General features: G+C 37.4%; 1 protein-coding gene across 2 annotated transcripts; it reads right to left on the bottom strand.

Annotated features, from left to right (window-relative positions):
- Positions 1–5,514: 5,514 nt before the first annotated feature.
- LOC115012005 (uncharacterized) lies at positions 5,515–9,799 on the bottom strand. 2 transcript variants are annotated; one of them, XM_029437389.1, is made up of 3 exons: positions 9,743–9,799; positions 9,330–9,439; positions 5,515–7,012 (listed from the first exon to the last, which is right to left on the bottom strand). In XM_029437389.1, exons 2-3 carry the CDS (start codon positions 9,437–9,439, stop codon positions 5,968–5,970), a joined length of 1,155 nt encoding a protein of 384 aa, XP_029293249.1. In that variant the 5' UTR covers positions 9,743–9,799; the 3' UTR covers positions 5,515–5,967. The 2 variants fall into 2 exon arrangements, with proteins under 2 accessions (XP_029293249.1, XP_029293240.1); XM_029437380.1 differs by lacking the exon at positions 9,743–9,799 and adding an exon at positions 9,586–9,722.
- Positions 9,800–17,801: the final 8,002 nt, after the last annotated feature.

The following is a 17,801-nucleotide window of genomic DNA, read 5'->3' on the forward strand; positions in this document are numbered from 1 at the left end:
GTGACGTGTGGGATGTTGCTCTGGGGTATGGATAGCAAATCAAATACTAACAAAGCAGTAATATTATGCTGGATCCCTGAAATAAAGAGTACAAGTCCCACACACTGCCATTGGGTCAGAGGGGTTTGGTGCACGCATGCAGGTACTGCAGCTTTGAGAATGTGAACTCATTTGTACAAAAGGTGCCACGAGTAAGATATGGCTTTTAGTAACATCAAGTTACTCCCATCAGCAACACACTGCAAGTGAATACTAAACAATCTGAAGGTCTGCTAATTGGTACTGATTCTGTTTCAAACAATACTGTCTCCCATCTCAGTCCACTGATAGTAAACTTAAAACAGGCAGGTAGCAGTTGTTTGTGATCCACACCTTAACTTCAATCAGCACAGAGGAAGCACTTATTCAGCTTTGCTATCAACAAATAGAAATATTGTCAAACTCAGACACGTCTTCCCCACAAAGAAAGGTAAGCAATCCGTCCATGACTTCATTTGTTTTTCTGCAAAATAAAGTTGAACAGAATTAACATTTTACATGGAAAGACTTCTGAACTACGGAGTCTTGTGCAGACCAACTCAGAAATGCTGCATTCTCCAGAGTAACTGGTGTAACGCTGACACTTAGTGGTTACTTTAGGTAACGGCCTTCACATCTATGTATCACACAGCTGTAAACAAAAGGTTTTGTACTGAAAGATCTAAGAAACATGATGTTTTTTTCTTTCCTTTGACAGGTACGGAACACCTGGCATGTTCAGTCTGGCTGTAAGTATCCCAGATGACCAGAACCGGAACATTGAGGATATCCTTCAGGAAGTCTTCCTTAGTGATCCTGGTGACGACGTGAAGAATAACAACAAAAACGAGGTGTACGTGGGCAGCAGGGTTGTTGCAGCCAAAGTTCTGAAACGGCCCAATAGAGGAGCGGATCATGCAGAGTCACGCGTTGTGGACCATCTGAGCAGATTGTTCAAGAAGAATAATCGCGATGATTTCTTGCTTTTCTATGTTTATGCCTCCCCATGTGTTGAAAAATGTTCAAACGACACACATCACGAGAGCATCCTCAGAAGGATTAATGCCATACGGGAATGGAAAAGTTACGCTGTTGTGTTTTCTAAAATATTTAAACCCAAAAATGGTCAGGCCAATACTGAGCAAGAGCTGAGTGGAGCTCTTCAGCGACTCGGGACGTACCAGGGTACCAAAGGTCAAATCGGTCTAAACAACATATTCCGTTGTGACAAACGAAATAATTGGATGCAGTGCAATAGCTGCCTCAGTGGTAATCAAGTTCAACAGTATTGTATTTCAGATCCAAAGACTGGCAGCAGCCAAAGCCAGTCATCCACTTCATTCATACAGCCTCAACAAGGCGGAGGTGGTTCCTCCTCACAAAGAGGTGGAAGTCAGGGTGGCAGAGGAAGGGGTGGCAGAGGTCAGGGTGGCAGAGGTCAGGGTGGCAGAGGAAGGGGTGGCAGAGGTCAGGGTGGCAGAGGTTAGGGTGGCAGAGGTCAGGGTGGCAGAGGGAAAAGAGGCAACATTCATTACACAGGCTACGGTGTTAACCTCGACTAAAGCAGACTCCTTTTGATTAATAACAAGACTAAAGGGCCTTTTCCATTTCCAAGTTTGTACATCTTTGATTCCTTTCCTTGCATCCTCTTCAAGGCAAGGACACCAGCATAACAAAGAAAAGAAGTATCTGTGCCTCTGAGCTGCCATTTTAAAGTGACATCAATTAAGTATGACGAGAGGCACAGCTGCATCATCTATCTATTGCTTGTTATATCTCTGAAGCGTTCAGATCCTTTACTTACGTAAGAGTTCAATGATCGGGGGGCTGCAGCTGCGGTATCGAGGTCCCGCCTGCACACCATGTCAAAAGTCTGGAGCTCTGAATGAGCAGGAATCACTTCATGATGTGAATGTGAAAGCTGCTCATTTAATTCTGAGTAAAAGGTTTTGGTACAATTCTATTATATTTGGCTTACAGGAGACACACTCTTACTTTGATGCACAGATTTGAACATTAGCAGGAATGTATCACAACAAGTGAAAGCAGTCATCTGTTTATTTGAATGTGAAATTGCAATAAACATATTTTGTCTCTTAAATCAATGAATACTGGTGATCTCAATGTTGATGGTGATACTAATCACAGAGCGTATGTGTTTGTTACATTTTAAAGCAGACTCAAATAACATCCAGCTGTCTTGCTTGTGTGTGCAGTAAGAGTGGAAAGATTAGTTTAGTTTTTGGCCCCCATTGAAATCTGAAAATTTATCAAAGAAATACACATACAATATGAAGCCAGTTTAAATACCAATGAACATGGCATGAATGTATGTATCACTATTTAGAGAGAGACCCTGAAATAGGGTCAAATAAATGATTAAATCAGTCAATACATTATTATTTGATCTTAACTTTTGTGTTTTGCTGCTGGAAGAAGTGACTTTAAAGAGCCTACGAAATTATATTTCGTCAGTGTTATTGGGCTTGGTATATGATAGAGGTTGCATATCTATTGTGAAATGTGCCATATATATATTTTTTCTATTTATATTCTTTTAGCCATTTACCAATACTTGGACTGTTTACATTTCTCCATGAAAGTGCTATCATACGTGTTGCCTGTAGCAGATAGAGATTTAAAAAGATTTGTTCTTTCTTCCTTATGTTGTGTTCTTGTGGGTAACACCCTAACACAAGAAGCCTGGGCTCCATGCTTAACTGCAATGATAGAATCTCTTCTATCATACATTTAACCTCCTCCCAAAATGTTCTTATCTTGGTACACTCCCAAATACAATGGAAGAACGTTCCCTTGGATTGTCCACATTTAAAACATAAGTCTGGGATATTACCATTAAACTTGTTTAGCTTTTCTGGAGTAATATATGTACGCATTAGCCAATTATATTGTAAGAGCTTAAGACGGGTATTCGCTGTTTGTGATTGTGCTTTCTTGCAGGCACCTTCCCACTCATCAATTGAAAGGTCTTCTTGCAAATCCTCCAATGTTTAAGTTTCGATTCGGAGGACTCGGGGGACGCAGATATAAACAAGTTATAAAGTGCAGAAATTAAGTTTTTCCCCCTACAGTCCTTTAACCCTTTAACACCTAAGGCAAAAAAGCCTCAACATTTTCGCCTGGACTTTTTTGCTTATTTTGACTATAAAAAAGGTCAGGAAATGTCCTGTGAGTAAGTGCTTTTGCCCATTTTCCAACAATAACTGGAACTTTCCATATCTGGCAGTCATTTACAATTTATTGCATGTTATGAGAGTGTAATAACAGTTTAAAATGAAGAGAAATACAAAAGCGGAATTTGAGTTTAGTGGTTTAGTGAACAAAAAACACAGCAAATGTACATGAATAAGAGATTTAACATGTTACATTTGAAGTTTGAAATGTATACAACTATATCCAGTAAAAGTTTTGAGTCTTTTACTCTTACATCTGCAAAAACAGGCCATAAAATGGAAAATATGTCCAGGCGTTTTTCCCCACACAGGGTAATTCTCTCCTCTCTCAGTGTCCCTTCACATGCAGAGGTCTTGGTGGTACTGCCAGTGACTGTTCCTGTTGCTCCTGTTTTCTCTGGGTCACTCAGATGAAGATTAGATCAAATGGCCATGAACTGTCTGGGGACATGACAGTGGCAGGGAATGACACATGGAAAATGGTTTGCTTACACCAAAAGTTGCTCATCTTTGTGCAGGTCCAAAAATGACATGTACAGCAACATGCCTGTGGACTTCTTCATTTCTTCTGGAGTTATTTCAGTCCAGGTGAACTGTCTCCCTCTCTCCAGGCTTTTGGCTGCATTCTTGTTTGTGTATTCAGAGAGGAGTTTGAAAACTGCAGCATCAAAGTGGGAATAAATGTCACCTGGTGCTGGGTTTCCCATATCGAGAGGGGGTTGGGCGCCTGGGGTGGTTGAGGGACTCATCATCGGGCTCTGCCTCAGTCTGCCATCTTGTGGTGTGATGTGGTGAGGGGCTTCTGTGTCTGACAGCGTCACCAGATCATCCAGCATCCCCACAGCTCCATCTACAGGCCTGAATGTGATCTCTGGTGAGACCTCGTGATCTCTGGTAACACCTCCTCCTCTCCAGCTAAAGCTTGTACACAGCCTCGGCTAGGACGCAAGCTACTTGAAGAAGACGCGCACATTTACGCATATAAAGTACAATTACACACCTAGTACAATCTTACAGACTTGGTACACTGTTCTAAACAAGTCACAACGCTATACAAGTGTTGATTTACATACCGTCTTGCTTCCATTTGAATTCAATCCGCTGTTTTCCGGCTCTATTTCTCCGCGGTGTTGTTTGTGTCTCTCCAGCGCTCTGTGTGTATTCGCTCACAACGAAGGCGCTGTTTCGCGGGCTTCCGGAGGGCCGTAAGTGAAGTTACCGTAATGAGTTGATATATGCCGCAAAGCGCAGAGTCTCAGCTTTCAGAAACCGTTGAAATTTTTTTCGATTGCGCAAACTTTGACATAGTTACGGTAATCCAAAGTTTTGCTTGCAAAATGTGTCGTCGACGACACATTCGGTGTTAAATGCATTTTGGGACAATAGGATTCTCATTAGAATGACTAAATACAGCCAAGTGAAAATCTGTTACCTTCTTTGTTGGAAAATATGTCTGTAGATGCTGTCCAGTTTTTCTGTTTTCTTAGAGTTGGGTGTAAATGTGCTGCTTCTGTGAATACAGTAAGAGGAAGAGGTGTTTTTATAGAGGAGAAGTTAAACATGGCCAAACCCATTGAGTGGCACATGACCTTATTTAAACTTGTTTTTCAAGAATTAAGAAGACGTACAAAGATGAGATATCTTGCTATTTGGTTTAGGAAATTTATGACAAATATCTCTGAGCAGGCCTCACCTGGACCGACTCTCTCCGGGCTTTAGTTTTGTTAAATGTTGTTTATCTTTACACTAATGTGTCATTAGTTATGTAAAATAAACATTATTTTTAGTTACTCAGGTCAGCCTCGAGCCGGGTTGTGACATGTGGTTTTCTTCCGGCATCAAATGATGATGATTTGTTTGTGTAGGCTGTCTTTGGGGATTGTGTGTTTTGTATCAAGTTTGTGGACAGTAGCGTGCCACATGCCCTCAGGCAGGTGTGGGGAACCTCCGGCACAACATCTGGCCAATTTATCTCCAAATATTCAAAGATAATGTGAAATCAGAGACATTTATTTCTGCATTGTGAGAATATGCATCGTGAGCGTCAAAGCCTGTTGCTGTTCCTGGAGCTTTGTTAACAATCGGCTGTTAGCATGCAACATCGTACATATGGAATATCGTGGTATGGGAGTTACAGTAATTATTCCTGACTTGTAAATACAGTTTGCATCAACAACAAAATTATATGATTAGTCTCTATTTAACAGTCAACTAATTACAGGGCTCTACGCTTACATTTATATTTAGGGCATAGTACTGGAATGCAGGAGTTCCCAAATGATTGACACACAGACAGACCAGAATAGATGCTGAGCTAAGCTTTAATCTGAAAGAACACAAACATCAGAAGTTTTGTTACAGCAAGGCTTTACAGAAGTACAGAGTACAATTATATAATCACAAAAGATACTGAGGTGAATTTACATGAACCCTTCTTTTTTGCCTCAGTGTAATAATGTAAGTCAAGAACATCAGTTCAATTTGGATACAAAAATTGAAATAAGCCGTTGAGTGTGAATGTGTGAACGCAGCATCAGGTAACAAAAACATTGGATGTGAACAAGAATGGATCCTTTCCGTATCAGAGCCAAAACTCAGGTGTTTTATTAAAAATGTCAAATGGGCGAGAAGGGAGTCATTAAATCTGTACGAAGGGAAAGAAATGCGTGCATTTTTATTAAGCATAAGGCACTGTTTTGTCTCAGTAAGCTTCATTGGGGTGCTGCTCAGTCCTTACAAAGTTATTATCCTTGTATTATTGCAGTCCCCACCCACGCCTGCTTCTACGCCTGTTCCTGCTTCTACCTCCTGCTCTACGGTTGCTGCGTCTTCTAAAATTGCCCCTTCGTTTACCTTTGCCTCTGCGCCCCCCTCGAGGGTTACCCCTTCTTCCACCTCTTCCTCCTCTTCTTTGCTTCCGCACTTTCCTAACCCTGCCACCTCTACCACGCCGACCGCCACCTCTACGCTTACAGCCTCTGGTACGTTTGCATTGTCTCTTAACCCCACCTCTTACACGCCGTCCGCCACCTCTACGCTTACAGCCTCCGGTACGTTTGCATTGTCTCTTAACCCCACCTCTTCCACGCCGACCGCCGCCTCTACGCTTACAGCCTCCTTTACGACTGCCACGTCCTTTGCACCTGCTCACTCGTCCGCCTGTTCCTCCACCTATGCCTGCGCCCATTTCTTCTCCTGGTGCTGTTTCTTCGCCTGTGTCTGTGCCTGTTGACTCACTTACGCCCTGTTCTTGATTTGACTGGGCATCGTTTGCAACACATGAAGGTGTAACATCTCCACCTGAGGAGCAGCTGCTGCACTGAAAAGGATCATCTCTAGGTTTATAACAACGGAATATGTTATCAAGCCCAAGTTTAGAAATCCCAAGTCGTTTAAAGGATTCAGACAGTTGAGACGTGTCTGCAGCAGGAACTTTGACTACTCTAGAAAACACAAACGCATAACCACTCCAGTTCTGAATGATGTCGTTTATCTCGCCAGAGGTACTGTTATCATTTGCATTTGTTGTACACGTCGGGCCACATGGGGATTTTTCAGAGTAGATGATGAGGAAATTGCCCTGACTGCTTTTAACGAAGGGTTGTATGTTTTCTAGAACACGTGACACTGCCTGTGATTGTGCTGCTGCCACCACCCGTGTGCCCCGGTACACTTGACCCTGTGAAACCGTTTGTTTCACTTTGTCTGCTGGATCATCCTGAAAGACTTGCTGAAGATCATTTATGTCTTGGTTCTGTGGGACGTTCACAGCCAGACTGAAGGTGTCACCGAGTGCATACCTGCCAAAAGAAAACATTTAATGAGCAATCCAATCCAATACATAAAATAGTGCTAGTGTTAAAATATAAAATGAAATAATAAATATTTGTGGTAGATAGATGTAATGTAAATGCATAAAGAATAAACTGAATGTAAACAGGAATATAGTTAATGCCAATACACTTAATGAGAAGTGAATATATATATATATATATATATATATATATATATATATATATATATATATATATATATATATATAAATAAAAACTGGTTATACTGGTTAATAAAAAGTATATACTTTTTAAAGGTCCTATGGTATGTAGATAACTTATGTGAATTTAGAAAAAGAAAACCACTGAATTATCTGACTGAATCAAGTTGTGCAGAAAACGACATGCAAGAAAATGGATATTGAAATTAATATTCTGTATAATCAATGTGTATTTTATGTATTTCCAAAAAACAAAGGTTTCTTTCTAAAATTGCCGTTTTTCACTAATTTTATCATTAACGTATGAAGAAATCTGTTGTTTAAGAGTCACAGGTAGTAGTAGTAGTAGTAGTCGTAGTAGTAGTCGTAGTAGTAGTAAGTAGTAGTAGTAGTCGTAGTAGTAGTAGTAGTAGTAGTAGTCGTAGTAGTAGTAGTAGTAGTAGTAGTAGTAGTAGTAGTAGTAGTAGTAGTAGTAGTAGTAGTAGTAAGTAGTAGTAGTAGTAAGTAGTAGTAGTAGTAGTAGGTAGTAGTAAGTAGTAGTAGTAGTAGTCGTAGTAAGTAATAAGTAGAATTAGTAAGTAGTAGTAGTAGTAAGTAGTAGTAGTAAGTAATAAGTAGTAGTAGTAGTAATAAGTAGTAAGTAGTAAGTAATAAGTAGTAAGTAGTAAGTAGTAAGTAATAAGTAGTAGTAGTAGTAGTAAGTAGTAGTAGTAGTAATAAGTAGTAAGTAGTAAGTAATAAGTAGTAGTAGTAGTAGTAGTAAGTAGTAATAAGTAGTAGTAGTAGTAGTAGTAAGTAATAAGTAGTAGTAGTAGTAGTAGTAAGTAATAAGTAGTAGTAGTAGTAGTAGTAAGTAGTAATAAGAAGTAGTAGTAGTAGTAGTAAGTAGTAATAAGAAGTAGTAGTAGTAGTAGTAGTAATAAGTAGAATTAGTAAGTAGTAGTAGTAGTAAGTAGTAGTAGTAAGTAATAAGTAGTAGTAATAAGTAGTAAGTAGTAAGTAGTAAGTAATAAGTAGTAGTAGTAGTAGTAGTAGTAAGTAATAAGTAGTAGTAGTAGTAGTAAGTAATAAGTAGTAGTAGTAGTAGTAATAAGTAGTAGTAGTAGTAAGTAATAAGTAGTAGTAGTAGTAGTAGTAAGTAGTAATAAGAAGTAGTAGTAGTAGTAGTAAGTAGTAATAAGAAGTAGTAGTAGTAGTAGTAGTAATAAGTAGAATTAGTAAGTAGTAGTAGTAGTAAGTAGTAGTAGTAAGTAATAAGTAGTAGTAATAAGTAGTAAGTAGTAAGTAGTAAGTAATAAGTAGTAGTAGTAGTCGTAGTAAGTAATAAGTAGAATTAGTAAGTAGTAGTAGTAGTAAGTAGTAGTAGTAAGTAATAAGTAGTAGTAATAAGTAGTAAGTAGTAAGTAGTAAGTAATAAGTAGTAGTAGTAGTAGTAGTAGTAGTAGTAGTAAGTAATAAGTAGTAGTAGTAGTAGTAAGTAGTAAGTAGTAAGTAATAAGTAGTAGTAGTAGTAGTAGTAGTAAGTAATAAGTAGTAGTAGTAGTAGTAGTAGTAGTAAGTAATAAGTAGTAGTAGTAGTAATAAGTAGTAAGTAGTAAGTAATAAGTAGTAGTAGTAGTAAGTAATAAGTAGTAGTAGTAATAAGTAGTAGTAGTAGTAGTAAGTAGTAATAAGAAGTAGTAGTAGTAGTAAGTAGTAATAAGAAGTAGTAGTAGTAGTAGTAGTAGTAATAAGTAGTAGTAGTAGTAGTAGTAATAAGTAGTAGTAGTAGTAGTAAGTAGTAATAAGTAGTAGTAGTAGTAGTAGTAATAAGTAGTAGTAGTAGTAGTAAGTAGTAATAAGTAGTAGTAGTAGTAGTAGTAAGTAGTAGTAGTAATAAGTAATAAGTAGTAGTAGTAGTAAGTAGTAGTAATAAGTAGTAGTAGTAGTAGTAAGTAGTAATAAGTAGTAGTAGTAGTAGTAAGTAGTAATAAGTAGTAGTAGTAGTAGTAGTAGTAATAAGTAGTAAGTAGTAAGTAGTAAGTAGTAATAAGTAATAAGTAGTAGTAGTAAGTAGTAAGTAATAAGTAGTAGTAGTAGTAGTAAGTAGTAATAAGTAGTAGTAGTAGTAGTAGTGGACTTACTCATTCTTGATGCCTTCTATGACACTTGCGAGCCAGCTCTGGTCCACAGCAGCCAAACTGTCTCCAGCAGACAGGAAGAAGGCCAGAGCCATCCAGCACAGGCCGGCCATCTGCACACAGATCAGGTTTATTAGCCGAGTGGTTTTAACATGCAGCACTGATGAGTCTGCTGCAGGTGGGGGCCGTGTTTAGTCCATTCAACACAATGTTGGATACAATTAAAAATATCTTTACAAAGAAGATGATAATTAAATACCTTTTTCATTTCTGTTGCCAGCAGGGTCTAATTGGTATATTTCACTATCTTCTGATACTTTACAGAACAAATTATTAATTCTGAAAATCATCAGCAGATAAATCATTAATGAAAATAATAATTAGTTTCAGTATTTACACCTTCTGATTGCGTTTACCTGCTTTGGTGGTGAACGATGTACGACAGATGCTGCTGCAGTGAACAGTCAGATGGAAGGAACCTTTTGTTTATAGAGGGACAGGCGGAACATGGCCAAACCCCTCACCCCTATTCATACCCTTATTAGAACATGTCTTTCAAAAAGTAGAAAGAGGAAGATTAGAAAAAGGGGTACGGTGTTTTCTCAGCATGATTTGAGAAGTTAAAGAGGAAGGTAGAGATGCACAGTCATGTTTGCCTAAATAACGGAGCAAAAGCTAACGTTAACTGAGGTTGCATTGAGTTGCATTATGATGTGTTCAAGTTCTATTCAGTAAAAATGACTATTGTGCAAAGGTTAAACATTATTAAGATGTGTTCAAATGTAATCTTATAAAATTTAGTTTTTGGCAAGAAACTTGAAAAAATACAGATGTTTTCAGAGCAATATAAAAGAGATTTATATTACGCCCTTTTTAACATCCTAAAGAAAACCAATATGCAAACTAAAATAATGGAGTGTGTGTTGAAGTACATGGGATCTTTTAATTTCATTTATCAAATCGGGTATTGAGAATCTTGGAATACACTTCTACATTTCTGGTATTGTGACGTCCCTAGACAGAAGTGCACTTTTGCTTTTAAACCTAAAGTGAAGAAGAATACAGTAGGCATTAGCTCTTCTGGGCGTAAATGTAGAAGCAAATCATCAAATAGTGATTAATATCAGCAAACCTTGTCAACACAACCCATTCACACTTACAGTAGACGTCACATAGCAAGGATGTTTTTGTAAATGTATTGTCCGATTCCACGGAAACTACAGTCGACCTTATAGTATATAAACTTTAGCTTTCAACTTTACATGCTGATAGGAATATGTACAGTTAAAGATTAGTAAGCTTGACAACAACCTATCTATATACATGTCAGCTTTTTTGCTAAATACTGTATATACAGGCTCATAATACTGGTAGTTTACTTGATCTAAGAGCTCTACAGTATGTATATAAAACTATATGTAGTGTGTGTTTTGAAGCATCAATGCTGGAAGCAAAGCAAAATGCAGAAATATAATACCTTTCCATAAAGGCTCCTGCTCTGAGGGTTCACATAAGAAAACATCACCAACTGCACAAAGAGCTGAAACAATTCCTCAATAGCCAGAAACTCTTATCAAATTGAATTAAATCAGGCAACCATTGTGATTATTGTTTAATTGATTTACTTAACTTTTAAGCATAAATGCTAAACATTCCCTCGTTCCAGCTCCAAAACAGTTTATTTTTTGTCCTCCAGGATGAAATTATTTTCCACTGTAGATACACACATAGCGCAAACAAGTAAGACATACAAAATTATACAAAAAAAAGACATGGAGATAATAAGCTGAATATATAAACAGTTTTTTGACTGATGAGACAATATGAAGACGTCATCTTGGGTTCTGGGACATTGGGATTGACATTTCTCATCATTCTAAACACTTTATTGACCATATTATTTAATGCTTGCTTGAAAAAAATGTCTAACAAAGAGCAAAACTCGACGTCAGCGTGTCAACACATCATGCTTTAGTTTAGCCTTCAGAGAGGATCATATGTACGAGACGATGCTTTATTCTTAGTCTTGTATCCCCCGAAGACGTACAATAAGTTGTAGGTGGCTATGAAACCAGATGTGGCCTTTATGTCAAAGACGATGTGCCTTCGTGCAACAACAAACACACTTCAGTGGGAACGCCCTGCAGCAGAGCGTTGTGTGAGCTCGTTAATAGCTTAGTCAACAAGAGATAAAGATAAGACGAAGACTTCTGCTTGTTGGATGACTAGCAGATTCACCTCAACACCCAAACCTTCCTGTTTTCATCTGGCCTCTCCCTTTGTTCATGAGAAACTAAGAAAGAAAGAATGGGGCCTAAACTTATACGTTGCTAAAGTTGTAGTATTTGAGCAATTGCACACGATAATATAATGCGTCAAAACTGAGCCCATTAGTCCGTTTAAGTGCCTTATTACATTCTGGGTTAGAAAGGAAAACAATTCTGAAATGCAAGAAGAAATAAATAATAAAGATAATATCTAATTAATTATAGTTACAGATCTCATGGGCTGGGATGACTTGTTCGAATTCAAAATTGATATTAATTTATTAATATTCAGGCATCTTGCTTTAAATGTTAAGACTTGTGCTTTGAAAGTACTCAGTTCAAGAAGAAATGTTACTAAACTTAAGAGACCAGCCTTAGGTTGTGAAAGTTGGTTTTGAAAGGCACATTTGTTAAGCCAGGTGTTTAATTTGCAATTTATCACTGTGTTCCTAGTTTATAAACCGTAAATCCAAGTTGCATGTGAATCCTGGGTTGAGGTGAAGTGGTACCACCGTGGCCGAGTGTAAATTATTGATAGACGTTTCAGTCCAGGCAAACAGGCTCTAAAACCTGCCTTAATATCTTCTTCGTTCAATTTCCTTTGCACACCACAAAAAGTAACATCCTGACACCTTAACTACGTATCAACACTGCTCAGGTGAGACGTAGACGTAGAAAAACTGGCTTTAACCGATAGAAGACGACCAGGAATGTGTAGCAAAGGGAGTAAACCAGCTGAAGGATCACAAGGGCCCATTGTGGATCTCATGCTTTCAGAATATGGCTCTGATCGTTTAAAACATTTACAAGAATGGTGATGAATGTGGTTTCAGGAGGGTCGTTAAGTACGGCACAGATACGGAAACTAGGCATGATCTCCAATGTTATGTTATATTATTTTAATTCTGCTATTTTATATCATTTTAATTCTGCTATTCTATATTATTTTAATTCTGCTATTTTATATCATTTTAATTCTGCTATTCTATATTATTTTAATTCTGCTATTCTATATTATTTTAATTCTGCTATTCTATATTATTTTAATTCTGCTATTCTATATTATTTTAATTCTGCTATTCTATATTATTTTAATTCTGCTATTTTATACTATTTTAATTCTGCTATTTTATATTTTAATTCTGCTATTTTATACTATTTTAATTCTGCTATTTTATATTATTTTAATTCTGCTATTCTATATTATTTTAATTCTGCTATTCTATATTATTTTAATTCTGCTATTCTATATTATTTTAATTCTGCTATTCTATATTATTTTAATTCTGCTATTTTATACTATTTTAATTCTGCTATTTTATATTTTAGTTCTGCTATTTTATATTTTAATTCTGCTATTTTATACTATTTTAATTCTGCTATTTTATATTATTTTAATTCTGCTTTTTTATATTTTAGTTCTGCTATTTTATATTATTTTAGTTCTGCTATTTTATATTATTTTAATTCTGCTATTTTATATTATTTTAATTCTGCTATTCTATATTATTTTAATTCTGCTATTTTATACTATTTTAATTCTGCTATTTTATATTTTAGTTCTGCTATTTTATATTATTTGAATTCTGCTTTTTTATATTTTAGTTCTGCTATTTTATATTATTTTAGTTCTGCTATTTTATATTATTTTAATTCTGCTATTTTATACTATTTTAATTCTGCTATTTTATATTTTAGTTCTGCTATTTTATATTATTTTAATTCTGCTTTTTTATATTTTAATTCTGCTATTTTATATTTTAGTTCTGCTATTTTATACTATTTTAATTCTGCTATTTTATACTATTTTAATTCTGCTATTTTATATTATTTTAGTTCTGCTATTTTATATTATTTTAATTCTGCTATTTTATACTATTTTAATTCTGCTATTTTATATTTTAGTTCTGCTATTTTATATTATTTTAATTCTGCTTTTTTATATTTCAATTCTGCTATTTTATATTTTAGTTCTGCTATTTTAAAATCATCACGATTTGTTCTCTTCAGACCATTATTATCCACAGCAAAACTTACGAAAATTGTTTTAAAGGACACATTTATCTAATTCTGAGGGTTTGTCTTGTTTTTTTATATTTTAAAATGATTTATTTTGAGTATTTTCTTAGACTGTTTGCTTTTATTTGAACCTTAAAGGCCTTTTGAGAGCTTGTGCTGCATGACTTGCAGATTGAGGATGTTGATTTCTGCACAAAGAGGAAGAACTTTTTAACAACGTATGAACAGGTCAAATACACAAACACCCTTTTTTAAATAGATGAATTCAATTATTAGTTTTTAAATGATAAAATACACTGAAAGCTGAACAACACTCAGCTGCCAGTTTATTAGGAACAGCTACGTGAAACTGATGCAGTCTAACAGCAGTGCAATAAATCCTCCCGTCACGAAGGTCACATGTTGTCAGAGGTGTTGATTCGACTGTTTGATCATGTTGGAGGATGCACTTTGTGGTGCTGTCGAAGTGTACTGTGAGCTATAATAAAATGTATCTGCTGGCTGAATCACGTTGTTAATCAGCTTAATAAACACGTTTTAAATGCAACATCGTATTTAATTAGTTTTCCTACAATAAACAATATCTTTCAAAAAGCAACTAAAGCACGACTAATAACACATGACGTGGTTAAAGGATACGTCCACACTTCTGGGACGGGAGACCATGGCCACACCGTGGAACAGAGTGGCACCACAACCTTATCTGAACATTTCAAATCTTTAAACTGTATTCAAATGTTAAAATTAGGAACGAGCTAAAACAAAAAGGCTTCCAGTGAAGTGTGAGTGATGACGTGACAGGGAGACTTCAGCAACAGGACTTTCAGGTTTCGTGACGTCAACACTTTAAGTCCTGCATCTCGCACGAAATGAAGCGATTAACACGACTTTCATGGAATCACCATCTTCATCACTAACATCAACATCTTCACTCCCCGAGACCCTGTCGCAGTCGGCAGTAATGTGCGATGCATATTCATTTACTCATGGTGTTTCCCCAGTAGCCGCTGGGCTCCCTTACATCCCCCTGGCACAGCTCGGCCTGCTTTCACTCACTTCTAGGCGTCTTTGTTTGAGCTACTTTCCTTTTTAAATGACTCGTTCATTCCTTTGGCTGTTTGACTTGTTTATGGTTTAATAGTTTTGGTTTAGTCGTGTTAGCTTGTTCAGATGGTGCCTCAGTTTTTCATAAAGTGCTTCTGGAGTAACGAAGGACACGAACACGTACTTCAGGGGGCAGATATTGTGTGGCATGTATGTTGTAAATTAGAATTAATTCTTTCAAAATAATGTTATAATTTCACAATCATAGTTGGTTTGGGTTCGCTGTGAGGAAACTTAAGTTCCTGCATGTTCGTGTGCTTCAGTGCCTGACTTTGTTATATCACCAGTTTAACATCATATTATAACGTGAGGCAGAGCCGTTACACAAAGTACTGTTCAACACCTTCAGCATGGCACCAAGCCTTATCTGAACATTCAAATGAACTTATGAAGAGGAGAACAGAAAGGTGTTGTCTTTCAAATGTTATCTTTTAAAATAAGCAAACTAACTAAATAATCTAAACTGTAAAACGATGATCGTTATGCATTGCAGGCGCTCCGTACTGACGCACACACAGACCAGAGTAGATGCTGAGCCAAGCTTTAATCACAAAGAACAGAAGATCAGATGCTTTACAGGCAGTAGCTCAGTCCGTGGGGACCTGGCCTGGTGATCAGAGGGTCGCAGGTTCAAGTCCCTGCACGGACCATGTACAGAGTGTAGCCTGGTGGACCAGGCTGCTGTACAGTAGCTGCCTGGGAGCACCTACATACTCCGGTATATGCTAAATGTTGCTGTGTTGTGCATGTGTGACAATAAAGTTCATTCCATTTCTAAGTAAAGTAAAACAACAGACTTGAGTACTGTAAATTCTGACCTTAGTTAATAAGTTAGAATCTAAATGAATCCTCTCTTGACACACAGACCTAATCGTTTATCACAGGGTATCAAATGCACTGAATGTTGTAGCATTGTTACGGCACACTAATGTTTTTAAATACTATGACCTAACATGTGTCTCCTCTCACACACGTTGCTGTGTGGTAGTAAATATGAAGAACTCATCAAATGGCGGATCAGCTACAAAGCATCTGTTCTGCTGTACTAATTATTTATTAGTGCAAGAAAAAGAAAAATCAATTGCTCTCGTGTTCGATCCCATGAAGACTTGTTAGTGCTGCACTGTTTGTTCAGCTCTTCAATCGCTAATCAACACACATTTCTATACCGTACATTATATTTCTTTATCTTTAAAGAAAATCAAAAGTAATAAGACCCCCTACGCCTTAGTAGCCCTTGCCCCCCTTGCCCCCCTGTTGTTTTCTTGGTCTCTGTCTGACACGTTGAGGCTGTATGAAGGAAGTGGATGTCGAGTTAGGGCCAGGTTGTTAATGGTATGAATAACAATAAGGAGTAACTTGATTATTACTAGAGCAGCTTGTGCACCGCCCTCCATCTTCTTTGGTGCAACGGAATATGTTGCTGAGACCAATCGATGTCCCGAGCCGCTCCAGGGATTCACGTAGTTCAGTCTCCGGTATGGCTTTGCCATTTCTGGGCATGAATACATCGGAAAACACAACAGCATAGTTATCCCAGCTCAGAATGTGTTTTATGTTATTGAGAATGTTCCATTTATCGAATTTGTTGGTGCATCTTCCACCACACGGGGAAGAAAGAACGTAGAAAAGCAGCAAATCATTTCTGTTCAAATGTGTTGTTAAGCTGTTCAAGTGCTGCAGAGTACGATACTCTGCATGATCAGCGCTACCCTCATACACTGCACGAGGGCACTGTTTATTAACATCAGCCCATGTCATAGATGTTTTACCACATCGTGTCAGAACATCAGGCCATTGCACACGTTCATTAGGACACTGATACAAAACATTAGGCCACCTCAGAACTGTGGCTGCAACCACCCTGGTGCCGGTGTACACGTCACATTGTAGAATGGTATCCCTCACTTGGTCAGCAGGGTCAGTGACTTCACTGAAGTCGTACGTGTTGCTGTTACTGTTGTATGGGATGCTGACAGCCAGACTGAACATGGGGTTTCTGTCAAAGGAAACAAAAAACTGTAAAGCAAATGTTAAAATAATATTGAATCTTTTTTCCATCCATTACTTAATCACTGACTGACCTTGGTCTGGAGTTGACGTGGTAGCTTGGTGTGTACCTGCCAAATACAGATGGATACAAAATGTGTTTAATCATTTGATACCGAACACAAGTTCAGAAGGTTTGATAGATGGAAGATTGTACTGATTATAGAATTGACAGAAACAGGCTGAATATTAGAAAGAGTGTAATAAATAAGGTGTTTGATGTCATAATGTAGCTTTAAATGCTACGAGACCAATTCAGCATGAACAAATAAAAGCACAAGATTAGCTGCTCTTCAGACTGCTCACTCTTTCTCATCATGAAATACAATTATGAAGGTAACTTGATGTAGTTTGTCATGTAAACCGTGTTCTTTTTGTTTTTATGCATTTAGTATATGTCTTCTATGGGACAATACGTTAAACAGAGTTTCTTATATTTAGAAATGATTAATCCAACAGCTGTTGCAAAAAGGAGTGTCGTCGTAGTATCGCTTTAGATTGTTTAGTATTTTATGTGCGTACATAAGCAACAGAATGAAACCAGAAACAAAAGTGTATCTGTGTCGCAGCTCTCCAGAGGAGACGCCACAAAGTGCTTCTCAATAAAAGGCAAAGCAACAGAAACAACACGCAGACATCAAGCTAAAGACATAAATGGAAGAAAGATCAAATAGTCTGAACAAACGAGTGTTGAGCTGCTTTTTAAAGGTGTCCACAGAACAGCGCGACGTCTGAGGGAATATTGGCACAGTTTCGTTTAGTGAAAAGGAAGATAAAGATGGCCGACTCACCTGTTCAACATCTCAACAACAATTCTTGCAAGTTGGTTTTGGTCCACAGCAGCCGAACTGTTTCCAGCTGACAGCAACACGCCGAGTGTTACAGCCATCCAGCACAGGCCGGCCACCTGCGTGTGTTACCAGACATCCTCAGGGACAATAATGCAGACGACTTTACAATACATCACACGCAGGCTTCACCACATGCTACCGGTTACACTTTAAAAGTATTTATTTCAACTTTTGATGAATCTACT

This window comes from Cottoperca gobio, chromosome 1, assembly GCF_900634415.1.
Source record: "Cottoperca gobio chromosome 1, fCotGob3.1, whole genome shotgun sequence".
In the NCBI taxonomy this organism is placed as follows: domain Eukaryota; kingdom Metazoa; phylum Chordata; class Actinopteri; order Perciformes; family Bovichtidae; genus Cottoperca; species Cottoperca gobio.

Excerpts from the sequence above, each read along its gene's own strand:
- LOC115012005 (XM_029437380.1), bottom strand. Across the intron at positions 7,013-9,329 it reads ATAGAAGGCATCAAGAATGA|GTATGCACTCGGTGACACCT; the intron begins GTAAGTCCACTA and ends TTCTTTTGGCAG.